The sequence below is a fragment of the Liolophura sinensis genome, chromosome 12 (assembly GCF_032854445.1).
Source record: "Liolophura sinensis isolate JHLJ2023 chromosome 12, CUHK_Ljap_v2, whole genome shotgun sequence".
Taxonomy (NCBI): domain Eukaryota; kingdom Metazoa; phylum Mollusca; class Polyplacophora; order Chitonida; family Chitonidae; genus Liolophura; species Liolophura sinensis.
This window is the reverse complement of record NC_088306.1, coordinates 20,875,705-20,903,301: the sequence shown is the minus strand read 5'-3', so window position 1 is coordinate 20,903,301 and position 27,597 is coordinate 20,875,705. Positions and strand designations below refer to the sequence as shown.

Genomic DNA, 27,597 nt, shown 5'->3' with positions numbered 1-27,597 from the left:
GACATGTTCATCAAACAATGACGGAGATCAATACAAACAGTGCTATTTTGAGACCATCCCTCACATTTACCTACACGCCGATTCTATTATACTCAAGATACAAGTCGTGAATTTTGTAATTTATGGTCAATAACATCAAAAATGGAACGTCAACCTCATGTTGTTCTGCTTTAGTCATGCATGCAAACTCTGTGCTCGACACATCAAGTATATGTACCCTAGTATATGAAAAAAAAGCCCTCTAAAAATCGAAGTAGGTATCACGAGATACACCACTTAAAACTATGCATAAATATACTTTCACTTATTATTTTAGATTTTTGTTAAGAGCTAAAGGCGCCCAAACATTTGACTTCTACGGAGGGCATTACGGGCATACTATCAGAGCTTAGGAACTCTGACGTCAGAAGAAGCCTGAGAAAATAAATGAAAGTATTTTTACGCATAGTTTCCAGTTTTCTTTATGATGAGCCTTACTTTGTGCTTTAGCCTTCTTTTATTTTAAGATAACACCCTCAACATTTATGTTAAAGGCAAAGAACACACCAGCATGAAGTTCATGTTAGATGAAAGACCATTCAACAGTTTCCTGGGTAAATAGTTAGATTTATTTCTTTTATAACATTTTTCGAGATAGTAAAATATGCTTAAAACTTCTTTCTACTATGCCTTTTCTGATCATATTGGGACCAGTGATGAGTTACGTCACTTCCGTAACTTTTGCCACAGACACAGATATGTTGCAATATTTCATCATTCAAAATGCATCTTCATTTAGAGCTATTAATGCATTCAACAAATGTGCCATGAAACAAACTATTCCAAGCCAACAATATAGTTGTGATGTCACTTATACCCTCTGGGTCCAAACAGATCATCACAGAAACCTATGTTTTAAATGCATTTAAGTGGGGTAGAAACATTCTGAAAAAAATAAACATATTAAACTACATTCATGGACAGTGTTAAATGGTCTTTCATCTGATAAATACTTTATTTTAGTGTTTTCTTTGCTCTAAAAGAAAACACTTCTTTAATTGCTACTGGACGTCAACCTTCACGTGAGGTATGACACTGGCTATGCCACACAAAAAATACAGGCCAGTTAAATATTAATATCCTTTTTTTTAATATTGTACAGTAGTTTGATCTGGGCCTGATTGCCTCTGATATAAAAAGCTTTGTGTATTTCTAATTTAAATCCAGCTTAAATATCTGCATTTTCCGGCAATAACTAATCCATTCTTTTGGTGCGCAAATTGCGCTAATTTAAATCCAGCTTAAATATCTGCATTTTCTGGCAATAACTAATCCATTCTTTTGGTGCGCAAATTGTACGTCTTTCTTGTTGTGTATGTGACCTTTGTAACAGTGGAATCTCCTCCACCAAATTCCCATGTCTTCATCTCCATAAGAGAGTGATACAGAAGAGCCAGGGGTATCACAACCCAGATGCCATTGAAAAACACTAAGTACACCCACATGTACAGGAAGTTGTCCGTAACCAGGTTTGGGCTGCCTAGCAACCAGTCTGGGCAGAAAGTCATCCAACCTGTAGACAGAGTCAATGATTAATAGACTGAATCATTAGTTATTTAGTTACTTATTTATTTATTTAGTGGTGTTTTACACCATACTCAAGAATATTTCACCTATACTATGGCAACCAGCATTATGGTGGAAGGAAACTGAGCAGAGCCCAGGGGAAACCCACGACCATCCGCATGTTACTACCAGGCCTTCCCACATATTGGATCACTGGTCAGAAAAGGCATGAAAACAAAGGTGTAAGTTATTTTTATTTGATTGGTGTTTTACGTCGTACTCAAGAATATTTCACTTATACCACAGTAGCCGGCATTATGGTGGGAGGAAACTGGGCAAAGCCCGGGGGAAACCCACAACCATCCGCAGGTTGTTGACAGACCTTCCCACTTATGGTCGGAGAGGAAGCCAGCATGAGCTGGACTTGAACTCACAGCGACCACATTGGTGAGAGACTCTTGGGTCATTATGCTGTGCTAGCACGCTAACCAACTACACAGGTGTAAATATGCATGACAACTATACCATAGATAATACCCTCAGCAACTGACAGGAAACTCGTTAAAGCATGCTTTTATGAGGTAAGCAATAATAAGAGCCTGAATAGTTCAAAACTGCACAAGCTATCCTGTTCACAACATTTGTAAAAGCAAAAGAAGAGAGCAGGTCTGTAAAGTTTTTAAAATCTGACCGATAATGCATTTGCACCTGCTCATTGGAGCACATCGCTATCTACAGGGTAATCCTTGTAACAGTGTGTTGACTCAATTACTGAAAAGGACTGTGTGCAAAATTTCACAACGATTGGTGAAAGATCCTGATAAATATCAAACAGTTTTAGGGGGAACTTACCTTTGATGCACTGTTTCCTTCACAGGTACACAACTCACCTTCATAGAGTTCGCAGGTACACAACTCAAGTCCATGCACTTTGCAGGTACACAACTTGCCTCCCATTAGTTCACAGGTACACAACTCACCTCCATATGGTTCACAGGTAACCAACTCACCTCCATATGGTTCACAGGTACACAACTCACCTCCAGATAGTTTACAGGTAAGCAACTCACCTCCATATAGTTCACAGGTACACAACTCGCCTCCATATAGTTCACAGGTACACAACTCGCTTCCATATAGTTCACAGGTACGCAACTCACCTCCATATGGTTCACAAATACACACCTCATCTCCATATAGTTCACAGGTATGCATCTCACCTCCATATGGTTCACAGGTACACAACTCCCCTCCATATACTTCACAGGTACGTAACTCACCTTCATATGGTTCACAGGTACACAACTCATCTCCATCTAGTTCGCATGTAAGCAACACACCTCCATATGGTTCACAGGTATACCACTCACTTCCATATGGTTCACAGGTACACAACTCACCTCCATATGGTTCACAGATACACAAATAACTCACCTCCATGTAGTTCACAGATACACGACTTATCTCCATATGGTTCACAGGTGCACAACTCGCCTTCATATACTTCACACATACACGACTCACCTCCATATAGTTCACAGGTACACAGTACTATCTGTACAAAGTGCCTATAATATTTATTGTTGAGAATGGCCTCGATCAACAGCACAGCTAACCCTCCTGTTACCACAACAGTCAGAATTTCAAGGGAGACAATCGTGGGATCTGAGACGAGCCAGCGCTTATCAGCTTTTCCATACTCCTTCCCTGTGTGATATAAATTCATCTTAAGTTAATACACGAATAATGATTTATTTATATATTTATTGATTTGCTTGGTGTTTTACGCCATACTCAAGAATATTTAAATGATACAAAGAACAGCATTATGGTGGAAAGAAACCGGGCAGAGCCTGGGGGTAACCCACTACTATCTGCAGGTTGCTGGAAGAACTTTGAACATACCGTTGTAGAGGAAGTCAGCATAAGCTGGACTTGAACTCACAGCGACTGCATTGGTCAGAGGCTCAAGACTTATTGCACCATACTGGCATGCTAAAAACCTCAGCCACGGAGGCCTATTAAATAATAATAATTCTCCCTGTTGATAAAAATCAACTAAAAAAAAAATTCACCCACAAAGTGCATTTTTAGCGGCAAAATTAAACTCAAATACTACTTATGGTATTACTTTCTTGCTAAAAGGATATCATCTTGTATTTTAATTTATTAATCTATTTAGTTGGGGTTTAACAACATTTCACTTATACGGGGGCTGTTAGGTTTATGTTTAGAGCAAACCGTACAAAGAATTAGAGGAAACCACAGTTTCTCTCCAAATGCCACAATTGGCCAATGAGATCTCAACGCAGCGTACTAAAAATCTTCATTTCTTTCACTCTGTCACACAGGGTACTGCAACTGATGAATTGATTTTTCTTCACATCATACTCAAGAATATTTCAGTAATTCTTATTCGTGGAGGAAACCAGAATGCCCAGGGTAACAGCCAAAATCTACTCACTCACGATTTACACATGTGTGACATACAAATTTGCATGCTTTATAATCCATGAAAGACAAGTGAACCTCCACAAACATCAGACAGCAAGAATGGCCCCACAAGCACCATCCACAACTCAGTGTCACCATGGCTCCATGAGAGCAGAGGAATTTAAAAATTCTCTGCCCAAAGCCAGGGTTGAACTCGGGCCTCATGCAATGGCCGAATGGTTGAGTATAGTTTAACAACTTCAATACTTACACAATAAGGCAGTGAAATGGGACGATGAATCCACTGTACCACTGAGTGACAGAATTACAAAAGGACCCTCCTGTAAAGAGACACAAAAGGAACTATGGGTGAGAGCTGGTCAGAGTCGCATTCCTAGAAAGACCAACCCACTATCTAGGTTTATCCCAGGACTTGACAGGGGGCAGTAAGGTTCATATCCAACCCATTTAGAATCAAGAATTAACTGGAAGTATTGCGACAGTAATAATTATATATCCATGTACCCTACTGGTTTCTGCCACCAGAGCAATTCCTAATAGTATCCAAATTCTTCTATTTTTTTGGTGAACACCAGGCCTGAACTTTATTTATTTCATTGGTGTTTTACGCCATACTCAAGAATATTTCATTTGTATGACGGTGACCAGCATTATGGTGGGAGCAACGTGGGCTGGGCCCTGGGGAAACCCATGACCATCCCCAGGTAGCTGGCAGACTGTCACGTTCGTTCCATGTTGTGATAGCAACTATCGCTCATATCTATACACAGAGGGAGAGAATAGTGTTTGTAGATCACTAGATGCATTGAACAAAAATATAGAAATAATTTACATTAATAACAACATTAACTACAACACTTAGGCATTAAGTTCACATAAAAGTAATTTTATCTGACCATATTTATGACTTCTGCATTCACAATGCATTTGAAGGCCTCCGTGGTGGTCAGCTTACCAGCGTGGCACAATGATTTGTTTATTTCACTTATACGATAGCGGCCAGCATTATGGTGGGTGGAAACCGGGCACAGCCCGGGGGAAACCCACGACCAGCTGCAGGTTGATGTCAGACCTTCCCACGTACGGCCGGAGAGGAAGCCAGCATGAGCTGGACTTGAAATCACAGCGACTCCTGGGTCATTACGCTGCGCTAGCGCGCTAACCAACTGAGCCACGGAGGACCCCCGGCACAATGACCCAGGAGCCTCTCGCCAACGCAGTTGCTGTGTGTTCAGGCCCAGGTCATTTGGCTGCGCTGGAACATTACAACCTCGGCCACAGAGGACCCCACTATAGTGTTTAATGTACTTCCATCTGATAAAAACTTGTACAGTTTAGTGCTGTTTCTTGTTTGCTTCTTCTTGTTTTTGTTTTTTTATGTTTGTTTTGTTTTTGTTTTTTTGCCTTTAACTGAATGGTGCAGCAATATTATAGTTCTATGGTTTTGCTCATATAGAACTTCAAATTAAATCTAATTACACATTTTTACGAATATCATTAAACTTTACCGAATTGTTTTATTGCATTTTCTCTCGTGTTTCAAGATCTAACTCAAATGAACGCGGGCTGCTATAATATTTACGACATCCACTTCTATACTAATTTCAAATCTTACCAAAGTAAAATGAATCAAAACATCAAAAATTAGCCAAGTCAAAATCCATTTTTCCTGTTGGGAGACTTTCTTTCCCAGTATTTGAGCCAAAATATAGCTGCCTACAGCATACACAGCCGTAACAAGTAGCGACACAATCGTAACAGCAGATACCAGCTGATACATTTTCCTGTCTCCGACCGAATAACACGGAAATAAGAGATGTCAACCACGTGCTTTCTCCGAAAGCGCGGGAAAAGGAAAAGCGATACTAACTAAGAATGAAACCAAGTTTTTGGCGGAGGGCAATGGGTAATTTCTGTCATATTTTGGCAAACTTAACACATTTATGTTGAAGGAGTGGAGACTTTGTGGCTATTTGAAAGCTCGCAATAAAATTACGTATTTTCACAGGTACGAAAAAGCGGCTAGACACGAAATGGCGCATTTGATGAAAACAAGTTTTGCTAGAAGGGATACCATTGGTTGAAGTATTCGTATTGAAGGATTGACAGATTTAACATTGTGGGCCTAGTTGGGGGTCCAAAAATCAATATTCACAATGAAATATTATTAAGAGAATGAAGATAAAATACGTGAAGATGATGTTTACATAATTATCCTCTTTTGTACTACAAAATGTTGCCAAACATACTTTGAGATCCTGTGGCCTCGTCTTGGGTTGGCCAATAGAAAGCGATGTTTCATTCAGCCCAGTCAAGGACAGTGGATCGAGGTGGCCGGCATTTTGAAACATAAAGCGACGAAAATTTTAATAATTATAGAAGAAAATTCCATCATGGCATCAGATCCAAATGCGAAGCTGAGGGCTCACATGTTTAAAAACAAAGGGAAAGATGCGGAGGTAAGATTTCCGTTATTAATAAGAACTTAGAAAGTGGTTTGTGATGATTTGCTCTCCTGGCAAAATGTCATCCACGGAACAAAACTGAAAAATGATTCATGCTTCTTAAAATACACCTCTAGATTGGTTCATTTAAAAAGCTGGGCTTAAGTTTCAACTTTCTGCTGTAACAAAATCCATATAATTACTCTTTCGCATAACATCACTGGCGTGAGGACTGTGTCTGTGGTAACCTGATGTCTTGTGTAATCCGTCTGTGCTTTTCTGCTCAGTGAGACAAATTACAACAACAACAACAACAAGTCACTGTGTTACAACCTTGACATTGTCTTGAATTTACATAGTCTAATCTCTCTGTCAATCGGAAATAATGTGATAGTCTTATTACAGGTGATTTTATGGTAAAGAAAAAATGAATACCCCTTACATTGATCATGGTGTGTAGAAGTTCAGTAGCCTACATAATTTTGTTTCATTTGGGGTGTGTGCATTCTTTTCATGTCAAGTGTAGAGTAAAAACATGTATTGTCATGGTCATTTGTCACCATCATATGGCTGATGCATGTCATGTTAAATCCTAATCATTCATAATCAGGGATTTGTTAAGCTGAGGTTACTGTCGCCCAGTACAGGGACTTTAATTCATTGAAAAATTTGCTTTTCTCAGTAATCATATGGGAAATGGGTCAGTGACCAACAAATGTTACAACCTTGTCATAACAACTGCCCATGATTATGTTTACTTCAGGAGACATCAAAGAATGTTCCATTTGATGTGTGTACTACTTCAGTCTAGAGGGCATGTGATTGTCTAGGATGTTTAAATGAATAGCTCTCTGATGTTGGTCCTATGCTTAGCTAAATAATATTTTGCCAAATATAACATCATAACTATCTTAGACTTGTTATTGTTGGGTTACCATGGTGATCTGCGTTGGGACACCTATTAAAGTCGTTCGCATTTTAATTATTTTTCTTTTGTTTTTTTAAAAACCATTTTGAAAGCTTTAAGAGCTGTAGAAAGAAAAGTTTATATTGAATGATTGTTGAAATTTGGTGATTTTGGGTACAAGGTTACGAGGCAAATTTAGGCTGTTTTTGGTTAACCTTTGTCACATGACGTGGCGGCCATCTTGGATTTTGATCAAAACCTTTAAAAATTTTCTTCTTAAGAAGCAACGAACAGATTCTTTTGAAATTTGATATACTTGTAAAGTGATCCCAGTTAGACCAAATTCAAAGTTTGGAGGGGGCCTCCGTGGCTCAGTTGGTTAGCGCACTAGCGCAGCATAATGACCCGGGAGCTGCTCACCAATGCGGTCGCTGTGAGTTCAAGTCCAGCTCATGCTGGCTTCCTCTCCGGCCGTACGTGGGAAGGTCTGACAGCAACCTGTGGATGGTTGTGGGTTTCCCCTGGGTTGTGCTCGGTTTCCTCCCACCATAATGCTGGCCGCCATCATATAAGTGAAATATTCTTGAGTATGGCGTAAAACACCAATCAAATGAGTAAAGAAATAAATCTAAGTTTGGACATGCATTGAAAACTTTGGAAGCTTTCCATTGGTCGAATTTATGACATCGTAGAAAGTGTCTAAGTTTGATAAGGTTTCCATCTGCTCTGGTATATTTGACAATGCTGATTCCGAGTCTACTTTTGGATCTTGCATATTTTTGTAAGTTTTTGAGATATGGTCAAAAACTTTTTCAGTCACATAACTTTGATGGCCTGTAACTGGAGAACTACGCCAGCTACAAATGTGAGACTAACACCGAATTATAGCCCAAGACGTAGTTTCTGGTGCATGCCAGTGGATTTGAGCTACAATCTATAGTTTTCTCACTAGAAATATTTAAGTGACACCAACCTGCTTCAGGAATAGAAATGTAAGCCTGTACATTTAACATAGACTTTGGAGGTAACTGTGTATTACTATACATGTGCTGCTGGTAACCTGCCCCATAGGTCGGCTACCTGTCACTCAGACCGAGAAATGAACAACTCTTTCTCCTGTCCACAGCCATCCACAGACAATTTTTAATGTTTACACTGTATATACCCCCGTGTTATCAGGAATATAAGTCCTAAGCCATGGCGAAAAATACGAAAAATGTCTGTCCCTACATGTACCTTGAGTCATGAAGAACCCAGAACATGTTACTCTTATTAAGGCAAATTTAACTGAAGATATATCACGGTTTCCAGTTTCTCTTCAGGTCTACACCTCTACATGCCCATAAGAAAGAGACTGGCTTTAGGATGCCACACAGAAAAGTAACTAAGAAACCATACACCATGGCCTTGGACTGAGGATCTTTCTTAAAGAAAACAACACACAACACCACTTATTCCCTTTAACTATTTAGACCAAAAGTTCATATCTTTATAGTCCCCTAACATTTCTTGTCACCTACATACACTTTGTCCTCGCCTGCTCTCAAAGCTGAACTGAGCTCAGGCACGCCAGATGGGACAGTAGAGTGGGGTGATTGCACACCATGTGTCAAGCAACCTGCAATGTACATGCTTAACCAGGTGCCGTGATCGCCAAGGCCTTACTCGACCAAGACGCTGCGGTGGTTTTCGGCACTAGATGCATTGTATATGATATCTGGTAGTGTGGGGTTCAAACCCAGTTGATTATTTTTCAGTTTTGTCAGGCTTTTTCTCCATGTTGCCTGTTGTAAAAACTGTTACAATTTGTACAAGCAGGTTGAATGTGTGGAATTTTCCATTGTATGTGTACTTTGCCGAGTTGAAAAAAGCTATTCATCGTTATGTGTGTTAGCATCTGTTGGCAAATGGCAAATGAGTTCAGTGTATTACTTTCAAAGTTTTGTCTTATTTGACATTCAGGTGGGCCTTGATGCTTGGCCAGGTCTATGTGCCATGAGGCCAGCTTATGTCTCCATGGCTAAAAGTTATAGTGCTACTTTGACACACATGAAAACCTTTGAAAATCTAATACTCAAGCCTGAAAATAGGTGCCTGACATTTTTGAAAACAGTCCTTTGGAAAAAGTGGCAAGACCCACACTGCCCCTGTTGCTACATAATATGGGACCAAGATGACTTAGGCCAGGTAAACTTTAGAGCATAAGTTATAACAATAGCATTTCGCAAAAACATTTCAAATCCCAAAGGAAAAATTTAAAAAATCAATGAAAATTTGCTAATGCTGGTATTTTGTGTTGTCGTAGGTACTTTTAGATCATTGTGCATAAATAGTGCTAAATAAATACTACATGTAAATATAGTTCAGCCTCTTTTTGCTTTGTAGCAGTCCAAAAAAACTTTATTATTTCAATTTGCTGACTGCTATCGATGCTGAGGTTAATATCTGTATTCATTAGAGGCTCGAATCACCATGAGATATGACGTGAAGTCTGCATGAAGTCTGGCAAGAACACATTTCCCTATAAATTCCTCAACCTTTTCACATATGAAAGAGCAACTTTGAGTGCAAGTCATGCACTTTTTTAAATTAATTTTGGAGACAACAATACATTGGCTGGATTGGCCAGTTCTGTGGCTTCACAAAAAGTGTAATTCTATCCATCTACATAGGATAATGCCTTCACAATATGCTTGAATAATCACCTTTGCAATCATGCAAAAATGCTGAAGTACAATACAGAAATTTTTGAACCTATTCACATATGAATGACCAACTTTTGAATTTGATTTGGACACAAATGACATGGGTTGAGGTGGCAAATTTCTGGGCTCCACAAAAAATATAATTTTATCCGTCAACACAGAATATGCTTGAATAAACTTCTTACAAACATGTGCAAAGGCTAAACTACAGTATCCGTTGATGTGGACAGGGGTTCACCTTGGGCCTGATTTATGGCTGCATCATGAAAAATCTGAAGTGATAGTTTTCACCTTGACCTGCTATTTCTTGGCATTTTTTGCCAGTCTAGCTCAATTTTGCTAAGGCTTATTTTTCTTCTTCTTGTAAGACTACTCATCAGATTGATTTCTAAGAGAAAAGAGCCTTATAAAATGAAGGATTCGGTGTAATATATTGTATGAGCATTGTACTAACCTTGCAGTACATGTGTATGTTTTAAGACTGGGTTTGTGAAGTCAGACGGCCTCATTCTAGAAGGTCACCCTTTATTGTAACATGATTCACATGCCAGATACAATGTCAGCTAAATGAGGTAATAAAACATGCCTGTGTCTTGGACTGAAACAATTTCATTTCGCCAGAATACCTTTTATTGTTTTGTTTGATTTCATTTTCAGGAAATGCGACGTAGAAGGCAGGAGGTTACAGTAGAGTTGAGAAAGGTAATGTATTAAATTTGCCGAGTAAAGAGGTTTTTTTTTTTTCTTTTTGAACAGATTAACCTTTGATTACAACGTGCGTCAAAAGGATACACTGCGTAACATCAGGACTCTAAAAGATTAGAATTGTTTTTAGTGATACCTTTCACTGAGTAACTCATCGGTTTTAAGACATTAAATTCTTCCAAGTTAGATATACATGTATGTTTAGGGTTCCCTCTTTCACTAAGACCACTTGTCCTACACCAATACGGTATGCATGCATGCAAGTCAAAAGTGGGAAAGTGGGATCAGTAACAAAAGTCAGTGGTTTACACCAGACATTCTGGTTTCTTCAATCCATAAATCTGTACATTATTGTATCTGGTTAAAAAATTTCTTGAGTTTGGCAATAAGCAAATAAATAAATAGACAAAAAGTAGTGTACTCAATACACTGCTGGTAAGTGTGATGTAAAAGCTTCAGTGTGGATGATTCTTAAGTATTGTCCTTAATGTAATCAGAAATTTGAATGACAGTCTCCACGAAAGAGGCTTTGTGTCATTTTTATCATTACTGAAATTTTGTTACTTTTGGCTGTAGTCAAAACGTGACCAGCATGTACTCAAGAGGAGAAATGTTCCAGCACAAGACAGCACCGACTCTGACGACAATGAGAAACCCTGCACCCAGTCCCTGGAAACTATCGTACAAAACGCTGCTAATGCAGATCCTACAACTAAGTTAAATGCTGTCCAAGCTGCAAGGTAAAGATATTTATATACAGCATGTGTACCAGCTTATCACATGTATTGTGGGCTTACTTACAGCCGGGTTATACAGAACCAATTTAAGACCCTGCATGCGTATGTAATGCTTACTTCCTCTTTGAAATTGCAGGGGCCTCCTTGGTTCAGTTGGTAACACGCTAGCGCAGTGTAATGAGCCAGAGGGCTCTCACCAATACAGTAGCTGTGAGCTCAAATCCACCTCATGCTGGCTTACTTTACGACTGTTCGTGGGAAGGTCTGTCAGCAACCTGTAGATGGTCGTGGGTTTCCACGTGACTCTGCGTGGTTTCCTCCCTCCACAATGCTGGCCGACGTCGTATAAGTGAAATATTCTTGATTACTGCTTAAAACACCAATCAATCAAACAAACAAACAAATCTTCGAAATTGCTTAACGCTCTGTTATCTTATAAAATCAGCCACTTGAATTAAAGTTGATAGTGGTGCGTTGTACAGTTAGTTACCAAGATGCTGAATGTCTGGGAGATTCAACCCGTTTGTAGTTTCTGTGCAATTTCCTCTGCCTTGACAGATCCTCTGAATTATGGTTTTTCTTTATGATTGCAGAAAGCTATTGTCCAGTGACCGTAATCCACCCATAGATGATTTAATAAATTCAGGAATTTTACCCATTCTGGTTCATTGTCTAATGGATGAAGAAAAGTAAGTCCTTTTACTCTATAGAATGTCTTATAATGCTGGATAATAAAATTTACCATCAAACAAAAAAAATGTAACTAAGAAGCCTTGAAGGAGAAGAAAACTTAAATTACAAACAAATACCATTGAAAAGAGTATGCATTTCCTTGCAGGTGCATGGCATATAAAAGATTCTAACATGTACCTCAAGATGATAAATTATAAATAAAGTCAGCATCAAAACTTCCTTTTTGCCTAAGAACTAGTCCTGAAGTCTTCTGTGTTAGGAGGAGAATTTCCGTCGGAAACCTCCGAAGTGCAGTTCGTACATTTCAGGTAGAACTCTTCTTTCCAGAGGGTAGCGAACAGTACAGTTCGTTTTTCGCTTGATGATTGGGAAACCAGGTTGCAAGGTTCCAAGTTTACATGAACAAGTCAGCAATGACTCTCATTGGCTGAGAGGCAACACTCCCTCAGCATAAATTACAGGGTGTTAAAGATGGAGGACACGATGGACTCAGTGATTTATGCCAGCTTTGCCATTTTCAGACTTTACGTGTATAGCGAGGAAAAATCTCAAAATTATGCAGCAGTCACCATCAGATAGAAAAAAATGTGCTCTATTCAGCCCATAGTGTCATGTTTTTAAGTTTTCTTCTCCTTTAATCATAAGAACTTTTAAGAAGTTTCTTAAATGTTTCTGCTTCATCAAATGCAATACAGATATACATGTGCTGTGTAGTCCATTCCAGTGAAATGTGTCCAGTAGAAATCTTCTAGGAAAACTACCAGATATTTCTTACCGTAAATCTTCAACGAATTTGACATGTAAAGTTGAACTTCACATAATTATTGAAGACATTTTTATAACATTTTGAAGATAATAATCAAATGATCAAGTTAGGGACATTTGGAATGTTCACAGAAATGCTAAAATAAACTTGCTAATGTAACAGAATAATCCTCTAAATATGTGAATCCATGTTTTATGAAGGTATGCGAATTTGTTGAGGATATTTGGTAACTCCCACTTTTCACTTCAGTCCAGCATTGCAGTTTGAAGCCGCATGGGCATTAACAAACATAGCGTCAGGGACATCCGCCCAAACACAGGCTGTTGTACAAGCAGGTAGGTGCCGCCATACTTCAGACTCATTCACATGTGACCAGTGGGTGGGGTTTATTTTATGCTTTTTTTATTTTCCTTTTTTTGTGGGGGGTGGGGAGAGCTATACAGGATACACAGATATTAAACCAAAGAAGAGATTGAAATTTTTTTTAAAAATTGATATTGAAAATGTTTTGGGATGTATTTCAGCACTTTCTCTTTCCTAATAGTAATCAGATTTACTGGACTCAAATTGGCCAGGTGAAATAAGAATCGATATTTGGCCGTGAAAACCAACCCAGCTTTCAGCTTTTTTATCAAAAGTGCCCTCTCAGTTTTCAGAGGAAACAAATATGCTTTCTTGATTTTCCTCAGTGTGAGTTGATCACTCAATTTTGTTAAAATTGTGACCTCATCATTTCCCTCATTCTTTCCGCTCTAGGGGCTGTTCCACTGTTTCTAAAGCTGTTAGGGTCACCTCATCAGAATGTGTGTGAACAAGCAGTTTGGGCATTAGGGAATATTATTGGTAAGTACTGAGTTACCTTTGCTTGTCAAGAATCATCCATGATCAGACTTTTACAAGTGATGCATCATATGGTCTGTCAGCAACCTGCAGATGGTCATGGGTTTCCCCCTGGCTCTGCCCGGTTTCCTCCCACAATAATGCTGGCCGCCTTCGTATAAGTGAAATATTACTAATCAAATAAATAAATAAATAAATGATGCATCATTTTTGTGGTCATTTAGCCCTGGACAAACCACTGGGCATGTATTGTCCGTTGACCAAACAATTCACAACTGACCCTTACATTACCCTTGTGGCTTCCGTTACAGGACACATTGTAGAAAGGCTATTTTTTTTTGTAACAGTCATGGTGTAACAATGTTCCAGTATTACAGTTTGGCAGTTTAGTGGCAAATTCATAAAACTTTTTGAGGTGGCAAGTGGATTACCAGTTGTTCCCAGTCCTCAAGTCACTCACTTGCAGTTAACAATCAGTGGTGAATAGATTAAAACAGACATAAGAAGTTGTCAAAATACGTAAGGTGAGATTCATTCAGATAAATAAGTTGTTGATTGATGAAATGGTCTGCTTGCAGGTGACGGTCCACAGTGCCGAGATTACGTGATACAGCTTGGGGCGGTCAAACCACTCCTCTCCTTCATAAACCCCAATATACCTTTGCCCTTTCTGAGAAATGTTGCTTGGGTGATTGTGAATTTGTGTCGGAATAAAGAGCCTCCCCCGCCGGTGGACACGATCCAGGAGATTCTGCCTGCCCTCTGTCAGCTCATCCACCACACCGACGTCAATGTGAGTGAGGCTCAGAAGGTTTCTTGCGTCGAGGTAGCTGCCATTTGTACGTCCAAAAAAAACACTGAAAACCCCAGGCGCTTTCTTGCTGTCAGATTACCTCCCTTCATCCAGCGATTTTATTCAAATCAGTTTGGAAGCGTCAAAGTCACATTTTTTTTTTTTTTTTTTTTTTTTCCATGTGCATCATTCATTAATATCTAGTTATTTTTACAGCTAAGCCTATATCAGAAAATTCTGGTCTGGATTATTTTTGATATCTAAGTTAACATGCATTTTATAGGCGATACATATTTTGATTAAACTAATATTAACGGGAGCAAAATTGAAAGGAAAGAAGAGGGCCTGTGTTAAGGAATTGACCCTTCTTTTGTAACAGGATTGATGGCATGCGAAAAAAGGTTTGATTTATTAGCGTTTTTAGAGCTAATATAAAGTTTAACAATATAGATATTTTGCAGATGCACAGGAAATTATATGAGGTCAAGTAATGTATGCACTATGTTATCTCAGTAAAGAGATTTTTGATTTTTAGCTTTCATTTTTTGCTTTTTAAGTATTTTTAAAGTGTGATGATCTTAGTGGCAGGGATTTGAAGCCTTTGAATAATCCTGGATTTTGAAAGTTCTGCAGCAAGAAATGTCTTGAACCTTCAGTTTTTTCAGCATACTGTTACAGCACGTTTTTGATCTAATTGTTTTATATCCTGTTTCGTTCAGTAACAAGTATTTTTTTCGTTTCATTGTTTCTTTTTTTTGTGCACTGTTCTCTTCTCAGTGTTTCTCATTCTCTCTTGAACTTCAAAGCGTTTATTAATACCACTTGACAGAAGGCTTTTTTGGAGAAAATTTACTGAAAAAGACTGTTTTTGAATTTCTCATGCAAGCACCTCTAAAGGAAACACCATTTTTTTTACTTTGTTGTTTTATTTACTGATACATGTATGTTTTCTAATATCCAGTTCTTGTTTGTCTTAGCATTTTCTAAAATAAAAAATAAGATTCTTTCATCTAAAATTCGGATCTATACATACATTTACTACTAGGATTTTCAGTGTTTCCTTTTTCTGTCGAAAACTGATTAATTTATGATTTGGTAGTTTCATTTGTTCATGTCTAAGCATTTATCCTGCCCATGAAAAGTGTGTATTGCTGCACAAAGGTTTTCTTTTCAAAACTTGGCTCCTCTTTTCCTGAAGGAAAAGGACATTTCCAAAAAAGTGACCTTTCAAAATAAGAATTTGTATGCATGCTTTAATATGTGTTGCCGTGGTACTTGTAATCAATTTAGCCCACATGATCTGTGTAAAACAGGGCATTCTGGAAATTTTTGACCATAAGCCAGTTTGTTCTCACATACGTACATATATACACTGCAGATGTTTCCTATCTCATCCATGTTCATAATCCTGTATATGTATCAGGGGGAAAAGTTCAGTGGAACAGCAGCTGCAGACCAATGGCTTGACCTCACCTCATAAGGCTTTCAATGAACAGTTTACCACTATACAGAACAGGGGGCCTGTTCTGTATAGGGGCCAAGGTGGTTAGCGTGCCAGCGCAGTGCAATGACCCAAGAGCCTGTGGTCCCCGTGAGTCTGGCTGGTGCTGTCTGACACCCCAGCCGTATGTGGGAAGGCTGGCAGCAACCTGAAGATGGTCATTGATTTAGCCCAGTTTTCTCTCACAATAATGCTGGTTGCCAGCGTATAAACGAAATATTCTTGAGTACTGTGTAAAACACCAATCAAATAAATAGCTACTAAAAAAGGGAATTTAGGAACAACGTAAAGAGTAGACAAATTGGAAAAACTCCACACAGCACTACTGCTAGTATGACATGGTGACGCTGTAGGATCGTACACATTAGCTGAGCCTTCAGATGCAGATCTGTGTACAGTAACATTTTGTTTCTATTCATAGAATATCTTAAGATCCACACAGGGCCATCATTTGAAATATGGTTTTTTAAAAAATGCCATAGTTGTTGTTGGGTTTATGTTTTTTTGTATTTTATGTTTTTCTGTCCATGTTAACTTCTTTGAAGTCATTTTTTTTTTTCATTAGCAAGAACAAAAAGGGAAAAATAAAAGCCCTGTCGACTGACACTATTTTGTTTGCTGAGGTGAGGCTACACAGAGCAGATGTTTGTTTTATGTTGGCCCAGAGTATAGTTTAAGGTCGTGTGTTCTAAGGGTGTGCTGTGAAATGCGTTTTAGCTTTGCTTATTTTGACCCTCCAGTCTCTATGCTGTCTCTGCACCACTACTGTCAAGTTTCTGTGATCACTTGTTTCTTTTCAGTTGTCTGTTTTTGTGCTTGATTGGCTGAGAGTAAAACTTTCCATCTGATCATCTGTTTGTTTTAAATTCAGTTTAAAGTCTTCTGTCAGAGGATAAAATTTTTCAGACTGTGGTGAAAGAGGAGGTAACAGTTGTTTAAAAAGTCACCTTGTGTAATCCTTATAGTATGAAGTTTGATTTCCGCATATTCTTCACAGCAGTCTTACTTTTGTTTGCCTGATTGACTCGGTTATCTCCTCCTGTTTTGAGGATGCTGACCTTGTTCTGTTTCCTTTCGCAGATTCTTGTTGACACAGTTTGGGCGTTGTCGTATTTGACAGATGGAGGAAATGAACAGATACAAATGGTGATAGATTCAGGAGTTGTACCACATTTAGTACCGCTTCTCAGTCATTCAGAGGTCAAAGTTCAGGTAAGTGATGACGGTGAGGAAAGTTAAGTGTTACATTACACCATTACTTATGCTCTTTGTTCAACCTTTTCTGTGTTTGTTTCTGTGTTGACCGATCAAATTACACTTTTGTGAAGCCCTGAAACAGACCAATCCAACCAATGTAGTTTTATCTCCAAAATAAAAATGTGCAGAAGTTGCACTCAAAGTTGCTTTTTCATATACTAAAAGATTGAAGGATTGGGGTACATTACTTGTACATAAACAAGCCAGTCCATCATTAAATATGGTGGGATGGTTAAAAACAGCCATAAAACCCATCTTATTCAAACATTTGACTTTTTTTTCTGTTAAAAAAATATATATTATAAATTTTTGAGTGTAGTTTTGGGTAAAGAATTGTTTGTGTGCCTTTCACGGACACTATCTTAATTTTTTTTGGGTTTGTTTTGTCATGCCATTTATTTTGTCACTGTCGTCCTTGTAAATGTTTGTGTGTGATTATGGATTAACTGTAAGATGCATTATGTTGTTATCTGTACAGACCGCGGCATTGCGGGCAGTTGGCAATATTGTAACAGGCTCAGACGAACAGACACAGGTGGTTCTCAACTGTGACGCTCTCATGCACTTCCCAGAACTCCTCAGCCATCCAAAGGAAAAAATAAACAAGGTAAGCTGTGGGAATGAAGGGTCCTTAGCCATCCAAAGGAAAAAATAAACAAGGTAAGCTGTGGGAATGAGGCCTCCTTAACAATCCAATGGAAAAATAAACAAGGTAAGCTGTGGGAATGAGGGGTCCTTAGCCATCCAAAGGAAAAAATAAACAAGGTAAGCTGTGTGAATGAGGCAGTGATAATGGAAAAAGTGTACGTCAGACAGGAGGTTTAGGTCTCGTGCCAATTCAACATATGGGACATAAGCATATCCAGACCTCAGTAGTGGTGTGGATCCCACATCCCACTTCAAATGCCAAATTGTAACACAGACGAGAGTTTCGCTCCCCATGTTGCCAGTGACATTAGAGGAAATATATGTTCATTTTGTGGAGACACAGGTGTTTGGTTTTGTGCTAAGACGAAAGCTCTCACTGGTAGGTCATGTGATTCTGTCATTCTGTAACTCAGCTGTATCCCTGATCTTGTCTGTGATATGATGAAATCTGAGAACAGGCTATAGTGTAGTGTGTGGCTGTGTTTCATCTCTAAACTAATAACTATATTGTAAAGTGTCATGGTTGTTTTGTGTACGTGTTGAAACTGGTATTGGTTACAGTAAAGTAGCTTGAGTGCGTGAGTGATTGGTAGCCTAGGGTTACCTCCCTTGTGACAATGTCAGTACTGCAGATTGCATGACTGAGTACGAAGTGCATATGAAGCCACACCAGGCTGATGATTGAAAACCTGAAGCATTGTTCAAGGGCTGGATTAGCCTTGCCTCAGCCTGTACACTCTCGTAGATGTGGTATTGTAGGAATACTTCTATGTGGAGAGTGGCAGGGACTCTGATCCTGGAAAGACAGTGGACATTGGCTGAAAGAGCTACAGGGATCGGTTTTTCGTCCGGTTCCTTGATTCTCAAGGTCAAGAAAGTGAGATACAGGATGAAAATGGCGCTCCAAATTTTGTTGTAATCAGCAGTGTATATTAATGTTCTGTGGTAATGCATGATGTGGTGATGAAACATCACTTTATTGATTACCTGAATTCCTACTTTATGTCCGGATCCAATCAGGTTTGTCATTGCAGGACACTTTAAGTAGGACATGTAGGATGGCAAAGTAACATGGTATGTACTTACCTGCATATATTTCCACCAAAAATAAAAAAAAGCCTAATTACTACAAATCAGCATGTGTTTTGGCTCTTACCCTATCTTTCAGGATGTTGTTGTCTGGTGGTCCCTATTGTTCTTGCGATTTTTCCACACTCCTGCAGGGTTTAGAGAATGGGACACATGATATGTTGCCTGCTAAACGTTCATACTCATTACAGCTCGCGCCGCTCTCTGCGTTCAATTTACATAACTGACACTCTACATTTAGACCACTTAATGGCAAGCTTAGGCCATTGCAGTTGACCTAGATACTTCACAGCTGCATATGTACGACACAGTGTCTCGTTGTAAGATGTAGAAATGTTAAAGTTTACTGTAGATGTATTATGACGTCATACCGCTGAGATCAGATTGGAATGTCATGAAACAAATGTTTTGGGATGGCATCTGGTTGTAAAATGTCAAAAACGTAAAAACAAAGGCGATATCTATAAACTGTGCAAAGTAACACTTTTATTACTGAAGGAAATGGGTGATAGTTTGCCTTCATATAAATCATAAAAGCACATCTAACAAGTAAACAAACTCAGATTTTTTTATTTGTAGAAATAAACGGCATGAACTGATATTATTCGGGGAGGTAAACGCACCGGCCAGTATATAGCGTGACGTTCTCGATGTTGTTTAAAAGATCACCTCTATTTAATATGTGTGTTTGCACACGGCCCGCAACTGACAGCAGGGTAGTGGACATCCTCTTTGTTATGAGTTTCTGTATTATTCTTGTAGGAGGCGGTCTGGTTCCTGTCTAACATCACAGCAGGCAATCAACAGCAGGTGCAAGCCGTTATAGATGCAGGCCTTATATCCTTAATACTTCATCACTTATCCCACGTGAGTTGTCTCTGTTCTGCTCAAAATAATGGTCTGATTTGTATTCCATACAGAGTGTTATTTGAAGTGTCACATTTTTGCTCGATTCTGATTGAGTCATTCACCTTACAGGACCACTTTAGCTGAAAAATGTAAGTGTCATTTTAAGGCCTACATGTGTCTCTGAAAATGCATTTTTTTTTTTACACAAAACTTTTTGTGAATTACAGTATGTCGTCAAGATGTGCAACTGCTATTTTCTAAGTGAAAATTAACCCAGACATGGACATTTTGCAACAGTCAAATTATTGAGTAAACAAATTATGCCATTGCATGTTGCCTGCGAATACAAGTTTGACTATGATAGTGTGGGAATGTGATTGTCTGTTTGTGTTAATAAAACTTACTGAATTTTAGAAAACCTGTACATCAAAAATGGTCCATTTACTTCAGTTGTATGGTCCTTGTATGTCCTGGAAAACACAGGTCATTAGGTCCTTGTAAGTCCTGGAAAACACAGGTCATTAGGTTCTTGTAAGTCCTAGAAAACACCGGTCATTAGGTCCTTGTAAGTCCTAGAAAACACAGGTCATTAGGTCCTTGTAAGTCCTAGAAAACACAGGTCATTGGGTCCTTGTAAGTCCTAGAAAACACAGGTCATTGGTCCTTGTAAGTCCTAGAAAACACAGGTCATTAGGTCCTTGTAAGTCCTAGAAAACACAGGTCATTAGGTCCTTGTATGTCCTGGAAAACACAGGTCATTAGGTCCTTGTAAGTCCTAGAAAACACAGGTCATTGGGTCCTTGTAAGTCCTAGAAAACACAGGTCATTAGGTCCTTGTAAGTCCTAGAAAACACCGGTCATTAGGTCCTTGTAAGTCCTAGAAAACACAGGTCATTAGGTCCTTGTAAGTCCTAGAAAACACAGGTCATTGGGTCCTTGTAAGTCCTAGAAAACACAGGTCATTGGTCCTTGTAAGTCCTAGAAAACACAGGTCATTAGGTCCTTGTAAGTCCTAGAAAACACAGGTCATTAGGTCCTTGTATGTCCTGGAAAACACAGGTCATTGGGTTCTTGTAAGTCCTGGAAAACACAGATCATTAGGTCCTTGTAAGTCACAGAAAACACAGGTCATGTCAGGATGAAAATTTACGTACCAAGACCTGTTTTCTCTTTGATACCTGTGAAGAATAGTGCATGTACACCTCAATCTGTTTTACAGCTTTACTTGTATGCTATTATTGTTTAGCTGTAATGTATTGTGTCTGGATGATTTTGATTCTTCCTTATCCTTTAGGGGGATTTCCAAACTCAGAAAGAGGCTGCATGGGCGATAAGTAATCTAACCATCAGTGGCAGGAAGGAACAGGTAAGAGTTGATGGTTACAAGAGAGTCTGCCCCTTTGTAAACCATAGTGTGTAAAAACATAACAGTGAAACTATTTGTACTTGGATTTGTTTCAAGTTTTGGCGCATTTGTATTAACCACTGGCTCACTGTGAACATCAGGCGCTTGACCAGTGAGGTTGGGTGTTCAAATCCAGCGCTGGCTGTTTCTGTTGCAGCTTCAAGTCAGGAGTTTTTGCAGGCACATGGTGAGGCACTCATACCCATAAATGAGACTGCCCATAGCTGGAAAATTCTTGATCCAATCAGTCAATCCTCTGTTGTGTAGTTGAACATTGTTATTGTAAAATTTTGTATTATATGTTCTCTCCCCTTGTCCAATTAAACATTGTGGTTAAATGTTACACACTCTGTTCTCTCCCCTTGTCCAATTAAACCTTGTGGTAAAATGTTACACACTCTGTTCCCTCCCCTTACCCTTTTGAACTTTGTGGTAAAATGATACACACTCTTTTTTTCCCCTTGTCCAAGTAAACCTTGTGGTGAAATGTTACACTCTCTGTTCTCTCCCCTTGTCCAAGTAAACTTTGTGGTACAATGTTACACTCTCTGTTCTCTCCCCTTGTCCAAGTAAACCTTGTGGTAAAATGATACGTACTCTGTTCTCTCCCCGTGTCCAAGAAAACCTTGTGGTAAAATGTTGCACACTGTGTTATCTCCCCTTTCTATTAAACTTTGTGGTAAAATGTTACTCTCTCTGTTCTCTCCCTTTGTCCTATTGAACTTTGTGGTAAAATGATACACACTCTTTTTCTCCCCTTGTCCAAGTAAACCTTGTGGTAAAATGTTACACACTCTGTTATCTCCTCTTGTCCGAGTGAACTTTGTGGTACAATGTTACACTCTCTGTTCTCTCCCCTTGTCCAAGTAAACCTTGTGGTAAAATGTTACACACTCTGTTCTCTCCCCTTGTCCTATTGAACTTTGTGGTAAAATGACACATACTCTGTTCTCTCCCCTTGTCCAAGTAAACCTTGTGGTAAAATGATACATACTCTGTTCTCTCCCCGTGTCCGAGTAAACCTTTTGGTAAAATGATACATACTCTGTTCTCTACCTTTGTCCGAGTAAACCTTGTGGTAAAATGATGCATACTCTGTTCCCTCCCCTCGTCCAAGTAAACCTTGTGGTAAAATGATGCATACTCTGTTCTCTCCCCTCGTCCAAGTAAACTTTGTGGTAAAATGTTACACACTCTGTTCTCTCCCCTTGTCCAAGTAAACCTCGTGGTAAAATGATACATACTCTGTTCTCTCCCCGTGTCCGAGTAAACCTTGTGGTAAAATGATACGTACTCTGTTCTCTGCCCTTGTCCAAGAAAACCTTGTGGTAAAATGTTGCACACTGTGTTATCTCCCCTCATCCAAGTAAACTTTGTGGTAAAATGTTACACTCTCTGTTCTCTCCCTTTGTCCAAATAAACCTTGTGGTAAAACGATACATACTCTGTTCTCTCCTCTTGTCCAAGTAAACCTTGTGGTAAAATGATACATACTCTGTTCTCTCCCCTTGTCCAAGAAAACCTTGTGGTAAAATGTTGCACACTGTGTTATCTCCCCTCGTCCAAGTAAACTTTGTGGTAAAATGTTACACTCTCTGTTCTCTCCCCTTGTCCAAATAAACCTTGTGGTAAAAAGATACATACTCTGTTTTCTCCCTTGGTCCAGGTGAACTTTGTGGTAGGAAAAGGTGTAATTGCACCGTTTTGTAACTTACTTGGTGTGAAGGACACTCAGGTAGTCAATGTGGTGTTGGACGGCCTGAACAACATCCTGAAGATGGCAGGAGAAGACACAGAAGGCATATGCACTATGATAGAGGAGTGTGGAGGTAAAAGACAATGTTACTCTTTACGGTGAACTTATCCAAGCCTTGAAAAGCCTGGGCCCAGTAGTTCAAGAATTTTTTACCCGCCCCCGATAGCACTGTTGGTAGAGCATCCGCTTTGGGCGGGGTAGATTCAGTGTCAATCCTGGGTCGGGTCACACCTAAAACCTTTGAAAAAAGGGGAAGTTGTAGCTTCCTCGCTTGTCGGTCAGCATTAAGGGGATAGTGGTACGATTGGTTGACCCCTATCAGTATAATGACTCGGGCGGGGTGGTTTACTTTCAGTCCTTCATCTGAAAGTAAGTCAACGCAGAATGATGCCTTCGGAATCAACAAATTGCAAACATGAGAAGAAAATGTTGAATTACAGTATATAATAAGGCATAAGTTACATGCAAAGGTTTACAAGGGTTTGCTTTCTAGGATGGAAGGGGAATGCTAATTTGCATATTCTGTGTATTTTGCATATGGGGAGCTGTTGTTTTTCACCACAAGAACTGATCACTATTCACAGCTTTCATTATAATTTGGAATAAATATTACATCAGCAGCGACAAGCCACAGAGGACGGTGCCTGTTGTTAGGAGTATATGCTGCTGTAGCCCGGGAATTTACTCCTCCTAACTCCTAGGAGGCTTCTGGTAGCGTGCCAGCACCGCTTAACGACCCAGGAGCCTCTCATTAATGTGGTCGCTGTGAGTTCATCTCGTGCTGGCTCGCTCTCCAGCCATGGGTGGGAAGGTCTGCCAGCAGCCTGTGGATGGTCGTGGGTTTCCCCGTCAGGTTTTGCCCTGTTTGCTCCTACCATAATGCTGGCCGGCGTCGTACGAGTGAAATATTCTTGAGTACGGCGTAAAACTCCAATCAAGTAAATAAATACTCCTACTAACCAGTGCATAAATGTTTGATTTCAGGTTTGGACAAGATAGAACATCTACAAAATCATGAAAATGAAGAAATTTATAAACTGGCATACGAAATTATAGATCATTACTTTTCGGATGAGGTAAGTCTCCTGTGTTATTACATTCACTGAAGTCTCGACAGTTGTCTTTAGCAGTTATCCTGCTTGCTTGCTTATTCAGAGTAAAGTAGTGTCAAGAGTACGGTAGCAGTTTTCCAGAATCAAACACACTTGATATTAATTTGTGAATAACGAAATTTGTGAAAAATTTAGTTTGTTAAGTCCTCAACAAATGTGACCAGTAAAAATGCAATTTGAAAATATGAGTCAGAAGATTTTTAAGACTAAAATATGGTTCAGGTAGGAGCACCTATTTTTTCGTTTTTCTCGTTTTTTTAGAGCTGAAAATCAAAATTTGGGCTGACCTCAAATTGAGCTCAGGTCAACAGAAAAATGAATTCGCATCATGCTAAATATTTATAATTTCAGACATAAATGACTGATGTATTAAGTCCACTTTCGTCCTCTTTTACCATGTCTGAAAACAATATCTTAATACATTTCATGCCTTTAAAATCACATTGCATGACCAAAGTTTTTCTTGTGGAAACATTTTGACCCCTGAACTTCACAGAAATTCAAAAATAACCTGTCTGGATAATATTTGTTTAATATGCCATAGCATGCACAATGTCCAACTTTGTTGGGGATAAAAGACAAAGATAAAATGCAAACTATTTGTGAGTTAAACATCAGTGAAATGCAAAAATTCATGAAATAGAAATCATGTTGTAATAGACTGCACATGTTACCTAACCATCGCCTGAGGTTAAAACAAAAAGGACACTTTTTTTTTATTCCTGATTCAGCCGGACGAAGATCCTAACCTGATGCCCCAAGCATCAAATGAGGGCTACCAGTTTGATCCCAACTCCCAGATACCTCGAGAAGGCTTCAAGTTTTGATGTGATCTGCGAAGTGGCATGGCATATAGGAGTTCTCGAGTGAAGCAGTTGGTGGTGTGTTGTACCCTTGTGTGCACTGATATCCGACACAACAGACTTGGCTTCACTGCGCACCATGAACGACAAAATTAATCAAGGATCCGAAACGGAAGCATTTACTTTTGGTATGGCCCAACCCCTCGGACCCAGCTTTCAAAGCTTCCTATTATTGAGAGCTACCTCCGGTCTTTCAATCAAATAACCAGGGGGCACTGGTCAAATTCTGTTTTCCCTCTCGGAAAGTGAAGCAAATTTCGACAGTTTTGACAGATTCGGACATTTTTTTTTATGGACACTTCACAGAGTCATGGTGTCAAAATTGTCAAGGACCCAGTTTGTTGTGTTTAGGTGTTTTTTTTTTTTTATGTTTGTTTTGTGACTCCTTAGCAAAGCCTGATGCAGACAGTATAGGGTGAATTTGGCTGCAGGATGTTGCTCAAAGGGGGATGTTCACCGAGCAGTTTCACAGGGACAGGCTAGAGCAGAAGTCAACTTTTGTGTCGGTCAAAAAACAAGATTTCAAAACATTGCTGAGATTTTTCGAGAAAATGCAGTGGCTGAACAAATGTGTTCTGGTCGAGTGACTGATTAGAGGATTATCAATAATATTAAGACAGACTCATGAAAACTAAAGCATTCGACTGTGCACTGGTTTCACATTTGACTGCAACTCTGTATATGGCTGTACCATTGTGCTTTGGCATCAAATAACAAGGGGCAATTTCGAGGATGGAGATGTACCGCTGTGCTTTGGCATCAAATAACAAGAGACAATTTCGAGGATGGAGATGTGTCCGTTGTGTTGGATCCATGCTCTGATGCCCTGTTGGGTTATGATGGATAATATGTCGTGTGTTTTCTAATTTTTTGTTTTGTTTCTGTTTTTAAAACCGCATTATCTAGAAATTGAGGTAGTTGTTACTGCCTCTGGTTTAAATGCAGTGGAAATCTCACGAATTCTTCATTGGTAATGTATTGTTCACAGGACACTGTAGACCGATATGATTATTATTAAGGTGTCCCATTTTATAATGGGAAGTGAGATGGTGGGGGAGAGGGGCAGGGGGGAGAAATCGGTCATATTCTAAATCTGCAGAAGTACAACATTGAACCTATAGGCTATACAGTATAAACAAGTGAACCACTAATGCTGGCAAAACTAATTCTCCCAGTTGGTAGTAAAGGTTTTTTGATTTGCTTTTTTACAACTGTTATGTATTGCCACTTTTAAGTCATAGGGTAAATCATAGACTCTAATTTAATTTACTGTATGTGTAGATTGTGTAAAATTAAAAAATGACATTTCTGGAAGGATACCATCTTTTCACAATATTGTTAATGGTGTTGACAGTTATGTCAGCCCAGTGTTAATGCTTCTCCATTTGGTCACCTGTCAATGCAAACTTTGGTGCAGAAAACTTTGTAAGTAATGATTCTGTGATCTAAAATTGCCATGCGCGGAAATTTCTCAGATTTCAACCATGATCTAAATAAAATAATGGTGTGAAGTCTCTTGGCATTGAAGGTATAAATAACTTCAGAGATCCATAATAGCTTGGCTCTTCATGCATCAAGGTTATTTTTTCTGTATTGGACAGTTTACAGTTTAAAATACCCCATACTAAGCTTTGACAAGAGGAGTAGGTAAACTTACAGGTAAAACTGAAGTTTTATTCCAGTCTGAAGTGCCTATAAAAGCTGGTCAATAAAACGCTTATAGATCTGTTCATCTTACAGTAGTCAAGGCTGTGGTGAATACCATACCTAGAAAATGTAATCTGAAGTGCCAGTACATTTTCCAGCAAACTTTGTATGTGTATTTTGAAATCTCCAGAAAACAAAGACTAGTTCTCATAGCCTTTTTAGTTGGCAGTTATGTGGACAGTCCTAGTTTAGGGATATGACCATTAATACATTGTGCTGACTCAGCAAATCTGTCTCCAAGTTCTCGCAACACATGGGATGTGGTTTAACCTTTGTTTGTGTAATAGACCTGACTTGATTGGTGGCCTTGTATTAAATGTGTGTAATCTGATGAAATAGTGTGTTCTTGCAATTTTGATTCTCTGTTTGTCTGCTGACCCAAAACTGCAACCTGTACTACTGTAAACTGAGGCAGACTGCATCAATAGTTTGTCAGAATGGCTAATTAAGAAACTAATTTTATATAATTCACTTTCTTCTCTTACAGTTTTTTTTTCTGTACGTAAATTTTAAGATTGCTGATTTTTCTTCAAATCAGAAATTTGAAAGTTGCGAGAATTTGATTGAAAATGTTTTATATAAATACATGTATTTTTTTTTTTCCTTTTGTAGAACACTTTTATGTTGCAGGTGTCAGCTTTTGTGGAATTTCAAAAAGCTGCTCATAGCTTGACATCAAACTTATGTATATATGTATATTGCACATGGAAAAGTCTTGTACAATTGTAAGCTTGTTTTCTGTGGCAGAAAGCATGGGGCCATCTTTGACACTATTTATAAACTTGTATACGTAGATGTATCCAAGTTTGACAACATTTTTG

General features: G+C 38.9%; 2 protein-coding genes across 2 annotated transcripts; one reads left to right on the top strand and one right to left on the bottom strand.

The window, feature by feature from the left end:
• Positions 1-516: 516 nt before the first annotated feature.
• On the bottom strand, positions 517-6,350 carry LOC135479779 (emopamil-binding protein-like). The gene is made up of 4 exons (XM_064759685.1): positions 6,249-6,350; positions 4,250-4,319; positions 3,070-3,252; positions 517-1,552 (listed from the first exon to the last, which is right to left on the bottom strand). Exons 1-4 carry the CDS (start codon positions 6,348-6,350, stop codon positions 1,308-1,310), a joined length of 600 nt encoding a protein of 199 aa, XP_064615755.1. The 3' UTR covers positions 517-1,307.
• Positions 6,325-26,183, top strand: LOC135479898 (importin subunit alpha-4-like). The gene is made up of 14 exons (XM_064759804.1): positions 6,325-6,458; positions 10,713-10,757; positions 11,337-11,500; positions 12,091-12,186; positions 13,206-13,291; positions 13,713-13,799; positions 14,375-14,589; positions 17,171-17,302; positions 17,826-17,954; positions 19,847-19,951; positions 21,228-21,299; positions 23,005-23,167; positions 24,079-24,170; positions 24,938-26,183. The coding sequence occupies exons 1-14, from the start codon at positions 6,393-6,395 to the stop codon at positions 25,031-25,033; spliced, it is 1,548 nt and encodes a 515-aa protein (XP_064615874.1). The 5' UTR covers positions 6,325-6,392; the 3' UTR covers positions 25,034-26,183.
• Positions 26,184-27,597: the final 1,414 nt, after the last annotated feature.

Bases quoted from the DNA above. Each gene is read 5' to 3' on its own strand.
- LOC135479779 (XM_064759685.1), bottom strand. From the start codon at position 6,350: ATGTTTCAAAATGCCGGCCACCTCGATCCACTGTCCTTGACTGGGCTG. The intron at 4,320-6,248 runs GTATGTTTGGCA...GTCTCTTTACAG, and splicing joins CGAGGCCACAGGATCTCAAA to GAGGGTCCTTTTGTAATTCT. The intron at 1,553-3,069 runs GTGAGTCGTGTA...CTCTGTCTACAG, and splicing joins TACCTGTGAACTATATGGAG to GTTGGATGACTTTCTGCCCA.
- LOC135479898 (XM_064759804.1), top strand. From the start codon at position 6,393: ATGGCATCAGATCCAAATGCGAAGCTGAGGGCTCACATGTTTAAAAAC. The intron at 13,800-14,374 runs GTAAGTACTGAG...GTCTGCTTGCAG, and splicing joins GGCATTAGGGAATATTATTG to GTGACGGTCCACAGTGCCGA. The intron at 23,168-24,078 runs GTAAAAGACAAT...GTTTGATTTCAG, and splicing joins TATGATAGAGGAGTGTGGAG to GTTTGGACAAGATAGAACAT.